General features: G+C 42.7%; 1 protein-coding gene across 1 annotated transcript; it reads right to left on the minus strand.

Annotated features, from left to right (window-relative positions):
* Positions 1-912: 912 nt before the first annotated feature.
* LOC123999105 (mothers against decapentaplegic homolog 4-like) lies at positions 913-19,976 on the minus strand. The gene is made up of 12 exons (XM_046304518.1): positions 19,650-19,976; positions 18,592-18,989; positions 18,203-18,377; positions 18,073-18,102; positions 17,772-17,978; positions 17,343-17,474; positions 15,730-15,837; positions 15,388-15,438; positions 15,071-15,254; positions 13,300-13,468; positions 3,622-3,760; positions 913-1,701 (listed from the first exon to the last, which is right to left on the minus strand). Exons 2-12 carry the CDS (start codon positions 18,841-18,843, stop codon positions 1,490-1,492), a joined length of 1,659 nt encoding a protein of 552 aa, XP_046160474.1. The 5' UTR covers positions 18,844-18,989; positions 19,650-19,976; the 3' UTR covers positions 913-1,489.
* Positions 19,977-20,236: the final 260 nt, after the last annotated feature.

A 20,236-nucleotide genomic window follows, 5' to 3' on the forward strand; every position in this document is an offset into this window, starting at 1 on the left:
AACTATAGCAAAATATTTTCCATACAGCAGGTTTTTTTAAAGATCAAAGAGTTTGCTTCATGTTTTCATTTTTACCATGGGAAAAAAATATTGCGATATTGGTATCATCACAGCCCTTAAGTCAATTCTTCCAAGTCATGAATACAGAACTTCTAGTGGTGGAGATAAAAATGGACCGAAACTGAAATGTACAACCGGCATCTGTCTAGACATTGAGGCATCTGAAATATTAATTTTAAGTCAGTGATGTGAACACCATCTTCCAAAAGCTCTGGCCTGGATCACACTCATTGCTACAAAAGTTGAATATTCTGAGACACACATACCTACTTTCAAATATAAATGTGGAAACCACCCTCACACTGCATATCGAAATACATTTTCTAAACAATCAACAAGACACAACATACTGACAACAAGCACATGAAAAGCAAACCAATAAAGTGCTAATTTAAGCTAATGTCGTTTAAAAAACATAGCATTGACAACTCAAAAATACAGTATATAAACTGACATGAATAGGAAGGTATGAAAATAGATATTTATGAAGAGAAAAAAGAGAATGAAAAGCATCCATGAGTCATGACCGTGTATCCTGATTCTGAGGCGAGTAGAAAACGGATTCATGACCGTGTATCCTGATTCTGAGGCGAGTAGAAAACGGATTCATGACCGTGTATCCTGATTCTGAGGCGAGTAGAAAACGGATTCATGACCGTGTATCCTGATTCTGAGGACCGTGTATCCTGATTCTGAGAGTAGAAAACGGATTCATGACCGTGTATCCTGATTCTGAGGCGAGTAGAAAAAAATCCGGATTCATGACCGTGTATCCTGATTCTGAGGCGAGTAGAAAACGGATTCATGACCGTGTATCCTGATTCTGAGGTATCCTGATTCTGAGCGAGAAAACGGATTCATGACCGTGTATCCTGATTCTGAGGCGAGTAGAAAACGGATTCATGACCGTGTATCCTGATTCTGAGGCGAGTAGAAAACGGATTCATGACCGTGTATCCTGATTCTGAGGCGAGTAGAAAACGGATTCATGACCGTGTATCCTGATTCTGAGGCGAGTAGAAAACGGATTCATGACCGTGTATCCTGATTCTGAGGCGAGTAGAAAACGGATTCATGACCGTGTATCCTGATTCTGAGGCGAGTAGAAAACGGATTCATGACCGTGTATCCTGATTCTGAGGCGAGTAGAAAACGGATTCATGACCGTGTATCCTGATTCTGAGGCGAGTAGAAAACGGATTCATGAGCTGGTATCTTCAGAGCGGAAACTCTGGCTGGCTGTGATGCCAGCGGGTATAAAATATAAATCATATATATATTCTTCTGCTCTCTCATCCCATTCAGCACAGCAGACAGCGGGATGATAAATAGTTAAGATGGACTAGCCTACGGGGCATGGGCAGTCCATCAGTCAGTTCAAGGGTTGGCTGGCTATGGACAGTTCGTGAATGTGTTGCAGTTCTATAACTCAGTCCAAGGGCTGAGGGTCAGCGATGGGCATGGTGTGCAGCACCTCATCCAGTAGCTGCAGGGCCCGGTGGAGATGGATCTCAATCCAGCACGGTGTCTCCTTGATGCTCTGCCGGGGGTAGTCAGGCCCCCAGCCCTTCACAAAGCTCATTCTCAGGATACACAGCCTGCGCAGGTCGTCCACTCCTATACCCGCAGCCGCAGACATACCTGGAGTATGGGGGTTAAAAACACTCAGTGGTTCGAGGTTGTAGTTTAGTGCTACAGTGAGGGAAAAAAGTATTTGATCCTCTGCTGATTTTGTATGTTTGCCTACTGACAAAGAAATGTTGAGTCTATAATTTTAATGGTTTATTTGAACAGTGAGAGACAGAATTACAACAAAAAATCCAGAAAAACACATGTCAAAAATGTTATGAATTGATTTGCATTTTAATGGAGGGAAATAAGTATTTGACCCCCTCTCAATCAGAAAGATTTCTGGCTCCCAGGTGTCTTTTATACAGGTAACGAGCTGAGATTAGGAGCACACTCTTAAAGGGAGTGCTCCTAATCTCAGTTTGTTACCTGTATAAAAGACACCTATCCACAGAAGCAATCAATCAGATTCCAAACTCTCCACCATGGCCAAGACCAAAAAGCTCTCCAAAGATGTCAGGGACAATATTGTAGACCTACACTAGGCTGGAATGGGCTACAAGACCATCGCCAAGCAGCTTGGTGAGAAGGTGACAACAGTTGGTGCGATTATTCACAAATGGAGGAAACACAAAAGAACTGTCAATCTCCCTCGGCCTGGGGCTCCATGCAAGATCTCACCTCGTGGAGTTGCAATGATCATGAGAACGGTGAGGAATCAGCCCACAACTACACGGGAGAATCTTGTCAATGATCTCAAAGCAGCTGGGACCATAGTCACCAAGAAAACAATTGGTAACACACTACGCCGTGAAGGACTGAAATCCTGCAGCGCCCGCAAGGTCCCCCTGGCTCAAGAAAGCACATATACATGCCCGTCTGAAGTTTGCCAATGAATTGTTATGAAAACTTGAAAATCATCCCTAATTAACCGGCCATTCCGATTAATCGGTCGATCTCTAGTCTGAAGTTTGCCAATGAACATCTGAATGATTCAGAGGACAACTGGGTGAAAGTGTTGTGGTCAGATGAGACCAAAATGGAGCTCTTTGTCATCAACTCAACTCACCGTGTTCGGAGGAGGAGGAATGCTGCATATGACCTCAAGAACACCATCCCCACCGTCAAACATGGAGGTGGAAACATTATGCTTTGGGGGTGTTTTTCTGCTAAGGGGACAGGACAACTTCGTCGCATCAAAGGGACGATGGACGGGGCCATGTACCATCAATTTTTGGGTGAGAACCTCCTTCCCTCAGCCAGGGCACTGAAAATGGGTCATGGATGGGTATTCCAGCATGACAATGACCCAAAACACATGGCCAAGGCAACAAAGGAGTGGCTCACAAAGAAGCACATTAAGGTCCTGGAGTGGCCTAGCCAGTCTCCAAACCTTAATCCCATAGAAAATCTGTGGAGGGAGCTGAAGGTTCGAGTTGCCAAACGTCAGCCTCGAAACCTTAATGACTTGGGGAAGATCTGCAAAGAGGAGTGGGACAAAATCCCTCCTGAGATGTGTGCAAACCTGGTGGCCAACTACAAGAAACTTCTGACCTCTGATTGCCAACAAGGGGTTTGCCATCAAGCACTAAGTCATGTTTTGCAGAGGGGTCAAATACTTATTTCCCTCATTAAAATGCAAATCAATTTATAATATTTTTACATGCGTTTTTCTGGATTTTTGTTGTTGTTATTCTGTTTCTCACAGTTCAAATAAACTTACCATTAAAATTATAGACTGACCACTTCTTTGTCAGTGGGCAAACGTACAAAATCAGCAGTGGATCAAATACTTTTTTCCCTCACTGTACATTAGACAGAATTAATCACTCAGTTATTCACCACCTGCTCGGGGGAATATAGAGTTTCATATCTGAGACAGTACATACACTTCCCCATTTCTGTGAGGTCCGGAGATGCTCTGAGACAAGATAAATGAATATATTGCTGGGCAGACAGGTTAAAGGATGAATAGTATGTAGAGAGACTCACTAATGGCGGGCGCGATGCCTCCCACAGAGCCAGGCCCGGGGATGTTTCCAGCCACTGCTGCTGCCTGTGCTGCGGCTGCCACCTGGGCTGTGGCTGCCTGCTGCTGCATCTGCCTGTGGCACTGACGCAGGTCAAACACCTGCACATCACAGGGGGGAAAGGCAGGGTTAGGGCCTACACACAATAGGGTAGAAGGGATAGGGGTTCAACGAGGGATGGGCATCTGAAATAACTTCACTATTCAAATAATATTACATTTTTTCCAGATATCCAGATTGTCAAAATTAGGGCTGTGCCGAGTACTCGAACAAAACGGAGAATGGAGAATGTTACAAATACGATTATGACATGAGTATTTTTGGTAATTATCTGTGTTCAGAAAAAAAGGTCCTTTTCAGCTGCCAGCACACATCTCTTTCACTCAGTGTGAAGCGCTGTGCACTCTAAACAATTATTGGCTAGTTCTTCTGTCTGGGTATCGGATGAGCCTGCTGCAATGATTGGATCAGAACAAGCCATTTTCCCTCTGCTCTCATTTCCCCACAGACACACTGGCGGCTCTGTTTCACCAAATCAAACGTCTCAGGGCACAAGTATCCTCCTCTCCAAACATTGTGTATGAATCAGAATTCGTAGCTAGTCGTTGTTCAATGCAGTTATTTCCTGTCGACTTTGCAGAGGCCATATGGTAGTTTTTGTCTGGCTACTTGACATTGTTCAGTAGACTAGTTTGTCTGTTCTTATAATTATTCCATTGCTGACGATATCTGTATGTATTACGGATCCCCATTAGCTGCTGCCAAAGCAGCAAAATGAAGGCAGTTTATACCATTTTAAAAACAGTACAATACATTCACAGATTTCACAACACACTGTGTGCCCTCAGGCCCCTACTCCACCACTACCACATATCTACAGTACTAAATCCATGTGTATGAATAGTGCGTATGTTATTGTGTGTGTATGCATGTGTCTGTGTCAATGTTTGTGTTGCTTCACAGTCCCCGCTGATCCATAAGGTGTTTTTTAAATCTAATTTTACTGCTTGCATCAGTTACTTGATGTGGAATATAGTTCCATGTAGTCATGGCTCTATGTAGTACTGTGTGCCTCCCATAGTTTGTTCTGGACTTGGGGACTGTGAAGAGGCCTCTTGTGGCATGTCTTGTAGGGTATGCATGGGTGTCCTAGCTGTGTGCCAGTAGTTTAGACAGACGGCTCGGTGCATTCAACATGTCAATACCTCTCATAAATAAAAGTAGTGATGAAATCAATCGCTCCTCCACTTTCAGCCAGGAGAGATTGACATGCATATTATGAATATTAGCTCTCTATGTACATCTAAGGGCCAGCTGTGCTGCCCTGTTCTGAGCCAATTGCAATTTCCTAAGTCCTTTTTTGTGGCACCTGACCACAGGACTGAACAGTAGTCAAGGTGCGACAAAACTAGGGCCTGTAGAACCTGCCTTGTTGATAGTGTTGTTAAGGCAGAGCATCGCTTTATTATAGACACACTTCTCCCCATCTTTTCTACTACTGCATCATTATGTTTTGACCATGACAATCTAAGGTTACTCCAAGCAGTTTAGTAATCTCAACTTGCTCAATTTCCACATGATTTATTTCAAGATTTAGTTGAGGTTTAGCGTTTAGTGAGTGTTTTGTTCCAAATACAATGCTTTAAGTTTTAGAAATATTTAGGGCTAACTTATTCCTTGCCACCCACTCTGAAACTAACTGCAGCTCTTTGTTGAGTGTTGCAGTCATTTCAGTCGCTGTAGTAGCTGATATGTATGCGGATGACTCAACGCTATACACAGACACTCTGGCTTTACTCAAAATCAATGGCATGTCGTTAGTAACAATTGAAAAATCAAGGGGCCTAAACAGTTACTCTGGGGAATTCCTGATTTTAACTGGATTATACTTGAGAGGCTGGAAGTAACACCCTCTGTGTTCTGTTACTTGTCTAACTCTTTATCCACATTATAGCAGGGGGTGTAAAGCCATAACACATCCGTTTTTCCAGCAGCAGACTATGATCAATAATGTCAAAGGCTGCACTAATGTCAAAAGCTGACATTAATTTAATCACCTCTTCCACACTGACTTTACTGACCCGGCATCTGTGGTAGAACAGTCAGAAGCAGCCTTGTTATGTCCTGTACTCGTGCGCCTGGGTAGCACAGGGTTTTTGCCTTGGGGACCAAGATGTTTCTCACCATAGAGCTGCCTATGATGACAGCTGGTGATGTTGAATGGGTCAGTCTCTCAGGCAGCCTCGAGGTCTAGTGAGGCTGGGAGCTCCGAGGATCTGAACCCAAAGGTAGAAGCCACTGCAGAGGGAGACAGAATCGAGGACAAAGATGCAGGTACCTCCGGATCCAATCTTGATTGGGAAGCCACCATGGACAAAGGCGCCAGAACTTCTGGCACCAGGGCAGCAAAGCTGTTTCTGGTCTGTGTCAGTTCCGGGCTCAACATCTCCATGGAGACCCCCGTTGCCAGAGGACGCTTTCTTCGACTTCCACGGCGAGTGATATACCTCCATGGCTGGTTGGTTGGGTCGAGAGCAGCTCTGTTCTCCAGGGAAGGGGGAGACCCCTTTTGGCATGGAACCCTGCCTAGGGACCGGCCAGTCGGCTGTGGAGAGCCGACACGGCAGAGAAACTTTCACCAGACCAGAGCGGCGTCTGGCTACTGGGGTGGAAGAAAAATAAAAAGTAGGTGAGTGTGGGTTCCCCAGTAGTTTATGTAGGTTTGCTTCTTGCTTGCTAAGAGTAGCTACTTCGCTCCTGTAGTCCTCTGCAAGCAAGCAGTTGCTGTCGTTATGTCGTGATACAAGCTCATGCTTGCTTGCTATTATTTATTCTCTCCTAGGCATGTTCACCGAGCGACAGATTATTAGAAAATAGAAATAAAAGTAGATAGTTTACAAATGTGGCATAAGTGTTGGGAGAGAAATGCTTTTCTCCTCTCCAAAGTGAAACAATATAAATAAATAAGTAGTAGCCAACCATGCTATTTATTAGTCTATTTTCTTGATAATTGAATAGGAACAATTAAGTAAATCATGTGCATTTTGATTTGCCGGTGTTGTTTGCAAGGCTTGAGTGGTATACCGTCTATCAGGGTATTTGGAAAAAGCCATGTGATGGGTTTTCAATACCTTCAAAACTATTTACTTTAAGTTTTTCTATTAATTTAGATATTTGTAGCTACTTTTTAAAGTGAATACCTGCATTCAACTTGTGCAATATGTAAGGAGGTAAAGCAGATTGCATTCTTCATGTCACATTATGACGCTTACCATAGTTCTCCAGAACAGTTGAGCCAGTCACCTGCTTGTTTGTAAATAGCACAATGGGAGAAAGCGGAAGCTAGTGAGTCCATAGTGGTCTGTCTATTGGCGATACTAAATCATGTTTGCCATCAGATATATTACAACGGCTTTCTGCCAGAAGTCAAAGGGCTCTGGATGAGTAATTTTCTCCCTATGCTTCTTACATGCATTTTTTTTCTCCTCCTCTGCTCTGTGTAAAGATGCTGCTCTTTCTTCAGAAAAGCATGCATCACAACTTTGTTCATTTGCATAATTTATCTCGTTCACTTTTGCTTGTAAATGTCCACACATTTGGTAGCTAATAGCTACGCTTGTATAACTTTGAGCTGGATGACCATCTTTGCAATTAGTTTGTTCGTTTTTGTGTCTTAGCATTTAGCTATTAGTTTGTGCTAATTTTGATATCATTCTGGTAAATGAGGACATGCGTTTTTAAAGGCCCTTTGTGTGTTATGCCGGTAATATCGTAAATCCTGGCATGAGACTATATGAAAATCTGGATACCTCCCAAGCCTAACATTTACCTTTACAATGTGTGTGAATGAGTGAACGAACACAACGATGCGCTCTGAGTGATAGAGGCACAGTACCAAGTCAAAAGTTTGGATACACTTACTCATTCAAGGGTTTTTCTTTATTTTGACTTTTCTACATTATGGAATAAGTGAACACACAAAAACTATGAAATAACACATTTGGAATCATGTAGTAACCCAAAAAAATATGATACAAATCAAAATATATTTTATATTTGAGATTCTTCAAAGTAGCCACCCTTTGCCTTGATGACAGCTTTGCACACTCTTGGCATTCTCTCAAACTGCTTCACCTGAAATGCTTTTCCAACAGACTTGAAGGAGTTCCCACATATGCCGGTCATCTGGTGCAGCACTCAATCAATCACTCTCTTTATTGGTCAAATTGCCCTTACACAGCCTGGAAGTGTGTTGGGTCATTGTCCTGTTGAAAAACAAATGATAGTCCCCCTGCGCAAACCAGATGGGATGGCGTATCGCTGCAGAATGCTGTGGTAGCCATACTGGTTAAGTGTGCCTTGAATTCTAAATAAATCACTGACATGGTCACCAGCAAAGCACCCCCACACCATCACTCCTCCATGCTTCACGGTGGGAACCACACAGGCGGAGATCATCCGTTCATCTACTCTGCGTCTCAAAAGGACACAGCTGTTGGAACCAAAAATCGCAAATTTGGACTCATCAGACCAAAGGACAGATTTCCAACGGTCTAATGTCCATTGCTTGTGTTTCTTGGCCCAAGCAAGTCTCTTCTTCTTATCAGTGTCCTTTAGTAGTGTTTCTTTGCAGCAATTCTGATTCACGCGGTCTCCTCTGAACAGTTGATGTTGAGATGTGTCGGTTACAATTTCTGAGTCTGGTAACTTCATTAGTTATCCTCTGCAGCAGAGGTAACTCTGGGTCTTCCTTTCCTGTAGCGGTCCTCATGAGAGCCAGTTACATCATAGAGGTTGATTGTTTTTGCAACTGCGCTTGAAGAAACTTTCAAAAATCTTAAAGTTTTCCGTATTGACTGACCTTCATGTCTTAACGTAATGATGGACTGTCGTTTCTCTTTGCTTATTTTAGCTGTTCCTGCCATAATATGGACTTGGTCTTTTACCAAGGGCTACCTTCTGTATACCACCCCTACCTTGTCACAACACAACTGATTGGTTCAAACGCATAAAGAAATTAACCACAATTAATCCACAAATTAACAAGGCACATCTGTTAATTGAAATGCTTTTCAGGTGACTACCTCATGAAGCTGTTTGAGAGAATGCCAAGAGCGTGCAATGGGTGGCTACTTTGAAGAATCTCAAATATAAAATATGTTTGTAACTTCTTGGTGACAGGGGGGGCAGTATTGAGTAGCTTGGATGAATAAGGTGCCCAGAGTAAACTGCATGCTACTCTGTCCCAGATGCTAATATATGCATATTATTAGTAGTATTGGATAGAGAACACTCTGAAGTTTCTAAAATTGTTTGAATGATGTCTGTGAGTATAACAGAACTCATAAGGCAGGCAAAAACCTGAGAAAAATCCAACCCGAAAGTGGGAAATCTGAGGTTTGTAGTTTTTCAACGCTTTGCCATTCCAATATACAGTGTAAATTGGGTCATATTGCACTTCCCAAGGCTTCCACTAGATGACAACAGTCTTTAGAATGTTGTTTCAGGCTTCTACTGTGAAGTGGGGGCGAATGAGAGCTGATTGAGCCAGGTGTCTGGCAGAGTGCCACATGCTCTGAGGCGCGGTCACGAGAGAGTTAGCTCTCGTTCCATTGCTTTTCTACAGACATAGGAATTCTCCAGTTGGAACATTATTGAACATTTATGATAAAAACATCCTAAAGATTTATCCTATACTTAGTTTGACAAATTTCTACAGGCTGTAATATAACTTTTTGAACTTTTTGTCCGATGTTCGGCTGGACCTGAACGAATTTGTTTACCAAACGCGCAAACAAAAGAAGCTATTTGGACATAAATTATTAACAAATCAAACATTTATTGTGGAACTGGGATTTAGAACTACTGAAAGTAACGCGCCAATGTAAAATTTGATGTTTTTATGTAAATATGCACTTTATCGAACAAAGTCCTATGAGTGTAATCTGATGAAGATCATCAGAGGTTAGTGATTAATTTTATCTCTATTTGTGCTTTTTGTGACTCCTCTCTTTGGCTGGAAAAAAATGGCTGTGTTTTTCTGTGAGTTGGTGGTGACCTAACAATCATTAGCGTCCCACATATCCCAGAGAGATTAACACTTTTTTGGTTACTACATGATTCCATGTGTGTTATTTCATAGTTATGTCTTCACTATTATTCTACAATGTAGAACATAGTAAAAATAAAGAAAAACCCTTGAATGACTAGGTGTGTACAAACTTTTGACTGGTATCGTATATGCTTTACCAGCATTTAAAACACATGTCCGGGTTTCCAATCACAAGTAAATCCGATGAGTATCAAGTGTGATAAAACGGATATGATTACAAGTATGACAAGATCAGCACCCCCTAGCCTAAATATATTTTCACTTGTTTTTTAAAAACCTGAGCACTTATTGCTGCAGGAGGGTGAGATGGTGGCTCTCGGCTGCTGTTTCAGTGGGCGGAGGAGGGGCCGCTGTGTGTGAGACGGGGGAGCAGGGCAAGCAGAGAGTAAGAGAGACTTGTAGCTGCCATAGGTTATTTATCATCCCATCTGATAGTGCTGGTATTGACTGCACAGTAGACAAGCTAGCTAAGATAGCCAGCTAGCTACTACATTTTTCTGAGCTTTCTTTCTCCCTGTCCTAGTCTACAAATAAACACCCACAGCCTACCTGTTGGCCTAATCTCTCTCATTTAGCTCACTTTTAATTTTAATTCCATCTTGCATTGATTAAAGATCTCTCACTTCACTTGCTACACATTGAGCCTCTGACTGTAGTGCAGCTTCTATTGGCCAACCAAAACAACAAGATTAAAAGGTTTGTTTTAATAAATTCAAGGCCCAGTGCAGTCAAAAACATGTTTTTTCTGCGCTTTATAAATATTTTCACACTGAGGTTGGAATAACACTGTGAAATTGTGAGAATTATAATGATGCCCTTTAAGTGTAAGAGCACTTTGAAAAGACCACCTGAAATCTTAGTCTGTTTGGTGGGATGGAGTTCTGGCCTACTCACTCAGACCACTCCCAGACACACTTACTTGAGAAATTGCTCTTTGCTAAGAAGCAATTTTTTTTTTTTCCCATTTTGATTTGAAACAAATCACAGTTACCCGGAAATGATTTGATAGACATAAAAACAGCTGCATTTGACCTTTAAGAATTTAAAAGGCTGCGGCAACCCGCCCTGCCGGAAACCACTTTCTCAAAGCTACGGATCACGTTCTGTGCATTTGTTATTTTACGCAACAACAAAAAATATACGTAGCTGCTGCTCACTTCCCCTCCCTTCATGTTTCTCTCTTTACTCTCTACCTCTTCTGAACCATGACGATGTAGCCTACTGTATGTCTCTGCCTCATATTTCTGAACAGCTGAAATAAAAACCCTGCAGCGATTTGAACAAGCATTCAAGGCCATTATGGAGGCTACAAGCTTCTCTGTCTGTTGTGACGGATATTGCAGATGCACATGCAGGACACAGTCCCTACACATTGCATTAGAGAAAAAACTATCTGCATTTTGTGTTATGATGTAGGCTAATCTTTATAATTGCTGTCATATTGTAGCCATTAGCCAGAGTTACATGTCTTTTGTGTACAACATGTAAATAAATAGCTGCATGTAGCCTAACTCCTGCTGAGAAAACAACATGAAATTGCACTTGTGCTCAACAGCCTAATGAGACAAGGAATATATATGCCATTTAGCAGACGCTTTTATCCAAAGCGACTTACAGTCATGTGTGCATACATTCTACGTATGGGTGGTCCCGGGGATTGAACCCACTACCCTGGCGTTACAAGCGCCATGCTCTACCAACTGAGCTACAGAAGGACCAGGAATGCATTAGTTGCAACATGTCGACCATGTCCTTTATGTACAACATGAAGTGTGTAGGCTACACCAGACAAAGGCTTTCATCGCCAACCAAAACGCAGCGGAGCACTGAGCTGCAGCTATAAAGCTGGCGTAAATAAAATCCTGCACTAGAGCAGAAATCTCAATCTCAATCAGAAAATCTGGAACCGAAGTCACTTCAGAATTTTAAATGCCATGGTATATCCTTGTACGTAACAATGGCAAATTGATCATTTAGTTTAGACCAAGCCTTTTCATTGTTGAAATAGACCAATCTTATTTCTCTAAAAATGTATACTTACAGTGCATTCAGAAAGTATTCAGACCCCTTGCCTTTTCCCACATTGTTACATTACAGTCTTATTCTAAATGTTCCTCATCAATCTACACACAATACCCCATATTGACAGAGTGAAAACAGGTTTAGATTTTTTGCACACTTAAAACTGAAATACCTTATTTTACAGAAGTATTCAGACCCTTTGCTATGAGACACGAAATTGAGCTCAGGTGCATCCTGTTTTCATTGATCATCTTTGATATGTTTCTACAACTTCATTGGAGTCCACCTGTGGTAAATTCAATTGATTGGACATGATTTGGAAAGGCACACACCTATCTATAAAAGGTCCCACAGTTGACAGTGCATGTCAGAGCAAAAACCAAGCTATTAGGTCGAAGGAATTGTCTGTAGAGCGCCGAGACAGGATTATGTCGAGTCACAGATCTGGGGAAGGGTACCAAAACATTTCTGCAGCATTGAAGGTGCCCAAGAACACAGTGGCCTCTTTGGAGATTGGAGAACTTTCCAGAAGGACAACCATCTCTGCAGTACCAATTTATGGTAGAGTGGCCAGACGGAAGCCAGACGGAAGCCACTCCTCAGTAAAAGGCACATGACAGCCTGCTTGGAGTTTGCAAAAAGGAACCTGATGGACTGTCAGACCTTGAGAAACACAATTCTCTGGTATAATGAAACCAAGATGGAACTCGTCGGCCTGAATGCCAAGTGTCATGCTTTGAGGAAACCTAGCACCATCCCTACGGTGAAGCATGGTGGTGTTAGCATCATGCTGTGGGGGATGTTTTTCAGCTGCAAGGACTGGGAGACTAGTCAGGATCAAAGGAAAGATGAACAGAGCAAAGTAGAGACAGATCCTTGATGAAAACCTGCTCCAGGGTGCTCAGGACCTCAGACTGGGGCAAAGGTTCACCTTCAATGCGACAACGACCCTAAGTACATGACCAAAACAATGCAGGAGTGGCTTCGGGACAAGTCTCTGAATGTCCTTGAGTGGTCCAGCCAGAGCCCAGACTTGAACCTGATCTAACATCTCTGGAGAGACCTGAAAATAGCTGTGCAGCGACGCTCCCCTTCCAACCTGACAGAGCTTAAGAGGATCCGCAGAGAAGAATGGGAGAAACTCCCCAAATACAGGTGTGCCAAGCTTGTAGCGTCATATCTAAGACTTGCTTCAACAAAGTACTGAGTAAAGGGTATGAATAATTATGGAAATGTTATGTTTATTTTTCATACATTTGCAAAAATTTCAAAACCTGTTTTTGCGTCATCATTATTGGATACTGTGTAACAATCCCTAGGTAACAACAGTCTAAAACTGAATGGATTTTAACCTGTTTTGAAACAATAAACCTTCCCAAGTAGTCAACTCTCAACTTTGTGACAACAATAAGAATAGAAGTATAATAATATTATTATTAATAAATAATAATAAGTACACAACCTCAATGAAATACATTAGAATAATACTGAAATAAAATCTGTCACCTTGATATAGGCGCTGGGGTAGATCTTGTGCACTGCGTCTCCAGGGGCCCGTCCTGCCTCCCTGTCCAAGTAATAACTCTGCACAAATACTGCATGATCGCTAAGGCAACGCACCCACACGTCACCTTCCCCTTTACACTCCAGCTGCACCCCTTTACCAATGTGAAGTCTAAAGCCAGGAAGGAAGGAAAGAAGCAGACGGAGACAAACAGTAAAAAAATTAATGATGTAAAAGCCTTCACATTTTGCTAGGTTATTTTTTCCAAACTATGAATGATGTTCTGCTTCGTCATTTCATTTAGCAAAGACATTAAATCATGACTTGTTCGATAAATCTTTCCTTTTTTTCTATTTGATATGGTAGGTTCATGACTTTGGCCTGAGGGTAGGTTTATGTCATAAATACCTCTTCCCCCTTTTTCTTCTCTCTACCCTACTGATGTGACATTTGAAAACCCCTTGGTTAACATAGAGATTCTGGGAACATCAGAAAGTGGGGGGAAATGAACTATATTCTGGTAATCCGACCAATTGAACATATGCGGTGGTACTTAATGAATATGATGTCAGTTCGGTTGTCATCCGCGACATGACAAACTCTACAGCGGAAAATCTGCACATTGTAGTTATCGGATTCACATGGAATTGTTGTTCAATTTAAATGTTTGAATATAAAATTATTGGTGAAGAGATTAAATGTAATTTTAGCTTCCATATGAGAGATTTGGGTTTTCATAAGGTTAGGGCTCTGCTCATTCAGTGGCCCGCCCCTGTGAAGAGACATGGGTTATAAAACTATGAAAACACATCCTCCTCGCTCCACTATATAAATCCTTGACGATGTATATGTAACCTCCTGTTCCGAGGATGTGAGGACGACGGTCCATACGTTAAAAGGACTAACATGTCAACTACAGAACTAAGCCAACCTCAGCGTGAGCTTTGGTTGCGAATGGGATGAACTTTGAACTCTTATTCACTACAGAAGTGATACCTCCTAGCCGTTGAGTTAGCAACAGCAGCTGCAACCGTGGGCTAGGAAAGAACAGACAGAGTATCCCGTCTACCACACAACGACGTTACTACAAAGTATTCAATTTACCACAAGAGACATTCTTTCAAAGGACAAAGGACTCGGTTGGGCAATACAGCCTTCCATCTACCACCAACTTACCGAAGCGCAGCTCAGAGTAAATATTTATTGCATTTTCCTTTTCCAAATGGGCGGTAATTTAGAATGCATGAAATACTGTATTTACGATAGAGACATCGCTTCTCCCGTTGTTCCTCAGTCTTCCCGCTCTTTCACTCAAACCCATACCATTTTTTGGGGGGTTACCAGCTGTCATATCTGTTCCAACCGCTAGGGACATTTTCCTTCATGATATAAATTGTAATCAAGGCATGATTCATTCTGTGTATATGTAATTCTGTGTGATTAGTTAGGTATTTAGTAAATAAACAATTTTGTATTGCTGATTCAACTTGTTAGCCAGGACTCGTGAAGATAACCAAGAATTTACCATTTTCAGATGAGACTGAAATAAGGTGACGATAAATATTGACTGCTTTTCATGTAAAATATTACTAGGTCTTTAAGAGTTTATTTGGAAGATAAAAGCTCTATAAATATTATTTTGTGGTGCCCCGACTTTCTAGTTTACATAATTAGCTCAATCAGGTAATATTAATTACAGAGAAAGGATTTTATAAAATAGCATGTCATAATATCACTTAATCCGCCATAGCCAAAGACACGACAGTAGAGTACCTCGCTCTCTCGATGGCCTCTGTCCTGTGGACGTTGCAGAGCTGGCCCAGGCAGAAGCGGTCCCCTCCTGAGGGATCCACGTACCCATCCACTGTCACCGTGGGGCAGCTGGCCGGAACTTTGAACGTCTCCCCCACCTGAACATCCATCTCAAAGTAGGCAATGGAGCACCAGTAGTCAGGGGCTGGAACAGAACAACACCACCACATTCTATTCACATGGTCTCTGTACTATTTCACAACACATACCGGATCAAATGGGGACACATACCGTACATACAGAACTAACTCTCTGAGTAACGTTTCACACAGACTCACCCGGATGATTTGAGATGGGGGGCTGGAATGCAATCTCATTGTTGACCATCCCTGGAAGAGAATGTCATGTAATTAAGACAACTGTGCTGTTTGGTGTAGTTTGTACTGCTCGGATCAAAGGAGTACAAATGAATGTTGAATGACTTAACATTGACTATTTGACATTATATGTGCACATTTACATCCTTTCTGGGAAACAGCTCTTTCCTTTTACAAGAACTCCATTTCTGCATTAGTTCAAGGTTAGCTTGTTGCTTTGAGGGATATATAATCTGTAAGGTTCAGATGTTGGCAGCACCCTTAGATATATGCGCAGAGAGGGGGGATAACACAGCCACTCACAGTAGTGTGGAGTGTGGGTCATGGGTTGGTGGTGCTGCAGGTGCCCATTTTGGTGGTGAGGCACTGGGGGGGTGAAGTTCCCATTTGTCGGCCAGCCTGAGGCGGCATCTGAAATCAGAACAATCACCAGTTGCATCAGACCATAAGCACAGATAGAAAATACCATTCCCTAAAAATAACTCAATCACACTAAAGACATACCTAATCAACTATAACAACGGCCTCCTGTCAGAGGGCTGAGAGGTATTCTATAACTGACCAAGGAGGAATTAACCCCCTAGAGAGACAATGTGGTAATGCTGAAAAGCTTTTTGAGAGATCATCCAGATTCTGAGAAGTAAATGGGGTTACGGTGAAAAGCAACAGGGCAGGAATTTGTGGGCTGGCGGAGGTACACTGAGTGTACAAAACATTAGGAACACCTTCCTAATATTGAGTTGCCCCCCCTTTTGCTCTCTGAACAGCCTCAATTCGTCAGAGCATGGACTTTGCAAGGTGTCGAAAGCGTTCCACAGGGATGCTGGCGCATGTTGACTTCAATGCATAGTGTCAAGTTGGCTGGATGGCCTATGGGTGGTGGACCCTTTTTGATACACACGGGGAACTGTTGAGTGTGAAAACCCCAGCAGTGTTGCAGTTCTTGACACACAAACCGGTGCACCTGGCACCTACTACTACACCCCGTGCAAAGGCACTTAAATCTTCTGTCTTGCCCGTTCACCCTCTGAATGGTGCACACACACTCCATGTCAAGGCTTAAAAATCCTTCTTTAACCGGTCGCCTCCCCTTCATCTACACTAATTGATTTAACAGGTGACATCAACAAGGAATCATAGCTTTCACCTGGTCAGTCTATTATTATTTTGTATTTTGTTATTTAACTAGGTAAGTCGGTTAAGAACCAATTCTTATTTACAATGACGGCCAAACCTGGACAGCGCTGGGCCAAGTGTGTGCCACCCTATGGGACTCCCAATCAAGGCCGGATCTGATACAGCCTGAATTCGAACCAGGGACTGTAGCAACGCCTCTTGCACTGAGATGCAGTGCCTTAGACCACTGCGCCACTCGGGAGCAAATGTCATGGAAAGAGTTCCTAATGTTTGTTACACTCATCGTAGGTTTCCATTGTCATGGTCTATGGAAGGCAGATGAATGTGAGTGCTACCTGTAATGATTGTTTGAAAGGGCAGGTAATTTATGTGATTGTTCGTGACATAGGCAGTGTGAGTGCTACCTGTAATGATTGTTTGAAAGGGCAGGTAATTTATGTGATTGTTTGTGACATAGGCAGTGTGAGTGCTACCTGTAATGATTGTTTGAAAGGGCTGTTGGATGCAGGTGCCAACTCAATTTAATGGTGTTTGACAGGGCTTGGGTCAATTCAAATCAAATCCAATTTTTATTTTATTTTGTCACATACATACACATGGTTAGCAGATGTTAATGCGAGTGTAGCGAAATGCTTGTGCTTCTAGTTCCGACAATGCAGTAATAACCAACAAGTAATCTAACTAACAATTCCAAAACTACGGTAAATTCAAGAAGTAAATGGAATCAACCCCAAACTTGGTATTGTATGAAATGTGGAGGGCCATGTGTGGGTGCTTACTGTGATGGGATGTGGCACTCTGTGCCAGGGAGAAGCCGCTCTGCCCCTGTGAAGGCCCTGGGCCTGGCCTTGAGGATAACTGCTGCAGCCCTTCAGTGCTATGGCTCCCTGACAGAAGGCTAGTGGACTGGGCTACAGAGGCAGGAGCAGGACGGGCCAGAGTGAGTGGGTAGGAAAAATATATATGCAAATACACACACACCCAGACCCAAACACTCCACAATACAGAGACACCCAAACAAAAGTGATTAGGAAGGACACCTCAGAAAAAGGAAAAAGTTTCTCAGCATGACCCTGACTGGGGTATGAGGGAGCCACTGTATCCTGTATTTATGTCAGGAGCGTATTCACCACACAATGAAGTGTTACATTTAAGGGGAGTAATGAACTGCAAGACAGGGGAGGGTTCAACACAATGCAGTATCTCACTTGAGGCTCCAGCATCGAGGCTGGAGAAGGCAGAGGTAGAGGCAGAGCTGCTGCCCTCAGGGTGAGGGAGCCGAGCCGAGCTGCTGAACAACTCCTGGGGACCCCCTGGTCTGGAGGGCTGGTGCTGGATGGTCTGGTGCTGGCCATCAGCACCAGAGTGAGATGGCTGGTTCTCAAATTCATACTCATCTTTGACCATGAGTGTGCCTGGTAGGGCAGGGAGGGTGAGAGGGTCAACATTTTGGGGAACTTCATTGTTGTGAACTGCAAATTAATAGTACAGGGCAAGACCCTTCCTTACCTGAGGTTGAAAGAGTCAGTCCTGAAAGGTCTGTGAAGAGAAGTAGAGGGACACAAATAAGATCCAACTTAAAATTCAGAGGGGTTAAACAACAGTATTCAAGAGAGTGGAGAAAACAAATCCCACTCACCAATCCCTGGTGATACCACCCTCTCGTAGTGGTATGGGTTAACACACACATTGTCAGCTTTGAGGTCAAAGGCAAACTGGCAGTATTTCACATGCTTCAGTTCATTCTTGTGCAGGTCAGGCCACCGCCACAATGTGGCATAAATCACATGGGGGAAGCCTTTACGCCCTGCTACCTGAGAGCACAGAGAAGACGTGTTATGAACTAAGCACAGCAGTCATCTGGAGAAAATAGTTCAGCCCGTAATGTGAGTGTAATATCTTCTATCTATCAGCAGGTTGGTATTCATTAGGCACCAATGGGACTGAAACAGGGAGGGACTACCTGAACTTGTCCAATAAACACTTTTTTTGGTGCAATAATATTAAATTACTCAGCTACCCCATTACCTGCAACCGTCCATCCAAGGTGCGCTGTATGGTGACACACTTGCTGGGGTGAGCTCCATTGGTGGTGATGGCTGTGATGAGAGAATCTAGCTCATCTTTCTTCTCCTTCAGTTTCTTGATGAGGCTCTCGATGGCTCGCTTGGCGAATGTCTCGCTCTCTCCACCCTGTCTGTGGCACATCAGGCTGTGCACGATACTCAAGCAAGCGTCGTTGCTTGTGGGGGTGTTTGTGATCGACATCTTTCTCACCATTCTACAGTCTCTATTACTTGATGTTCAATCATATGCTTAATTCTCACTCCAGGAATGAGTCAAACACAATCTCAGAAGCCTTTTTGCTAGGGTGAGAATGGCTTGTGTCCTGTTCACTCTACATACTTCGGGGTGTCCAGGACAGTCTGCAGTAAGGGAGACAGAAAATAATGTTAGTTGTACTAACTTGCTACTATTTCTGTGATTTCACGTCAATGCAGAAAAGCATTGCCCGACAGCAAATTAATGATGCCGATAAACGTTAGCTAGCTACTTTTCTATAAAACCTTAAGTTACAGAAACAAAAATTTCTGTAACTTAACTACAAAAACAAATTAACGTTGCATAAAACGCGTCAAATCGTGTCTAAGAGACTACCAAATACCAAAATCAGTAGTAAGTTAACATTTTGGGGCGACAGGTAGCTTAGTGACTATTACAGAGCGTTGGGCCAGTAACCAAAAGGTAGCTGTATCGAATCCCCGAGCTGACAAGGTAAAAAAAAACGCTGTCGTTCTGCCCCTGAACAAGGCAGTTAATCCACTGTTTCCCGGTAAATAAAGTAATTGTTCTTTAACTGGCTTGCATAGTTAAATAAAGGTTACTTTTTTATGACATCTTGACTTTTTTATGACATCTTGACACATTTCCTAACAACTAGCTAAGTATGCTAACGTTAGTCGTTTACAAACCCAAGGATGATGTGCCCCGTGTGGTTAAATTGTAAGTCAGTGGAAACTACATACAAGCAAAAAATAAGAAATAGCTATCTATTTATCGGACTTAAAAATACACATATTTCTTACCTGGGTGTCCAGTGTTTAGTACAGCCGATTATCACATAGCTAGTTACTTTAGCGACAGCTAAAGCTTGCTAACGGTAGTCGTCAACAAAACCAGTGTTTTCTGAATCGAATTTCGAGCCAATACTCGATTATCTTCTCGTTATGAGATATTATGCGACTGTATTTTACGTTTTTCAATTGTGCCAGTGACTGAACAAAACCAACATGTTTGCAATATACTCGTAAACAATGCTATAGCGCCAACTACAAACATAAACTCCCTGCGACTCCAGTGAGTGCAGTGCCACTCATGTCAGCAGCAGGGGGCGCATGTGTTGTGAGCGCTTTGCTGGATGGAGCTCAGTGGCCAGGCTGGTCGGCTAAAAGTTGGCCCTAGGGCTGATAAGATCAGTTGTGGTTTCATATCGTTTGTATGTGTTCATTCGATATTCCATTCATAACAGACAAATGTAATTCAACATGTTAAACCTGTCTACAAACTCATGTAGAAGTGTTTAGTTCATCAGTTCTGCTCCTTGTTGTGTATAGCCTAGACATTTATATTCCCTTTTTTACCAGGTAAGTTGACTGAGAACACATTCTCATTT

This window comes from Oncorhynchus gorbuscha, linkage group LG16 (assembly GCF_021184085.1).
Source record: "Oncorhynchus gorbuscha isolate QuinsamMale2020 ecotype Even-year linkage group LG16, OgorEven_v1.0, whole genome shotgun sequence".
Classification (NCBI taxonomy): Eukaryota; Metazoa; Chordata; class Actinopteri; order Salmoniformes; family Salmonidae; genus Oncorhynchus; species Oncorhynchus gorbuscha.

Excerpts from the sequence above, each read along its gene's own strand:
- LOC123999105 (XM_046304518.1), bottom strand. The coding sequence starts at position 18,843 with ATGGTGAGAAAGATGTCGATCACAAACACCCCCACAAGCAACGACGCT. Across the intron at positions 17,979-18,072 it reads ACTGACTCTTTCAACCTCAG|GCACACTCATGGTCAAAGAT; the intron begins GTAAGGAAGGGT and ends CTGCCCTACCAG. Across the intron at positions 15,838-17,342 it reads GAGTGCCACATCCCATCACA|ATGCCGCCTCAGGCTGGCCG; the intron begins GTAAGCACCCAC and ends TTCTGATTTCAG.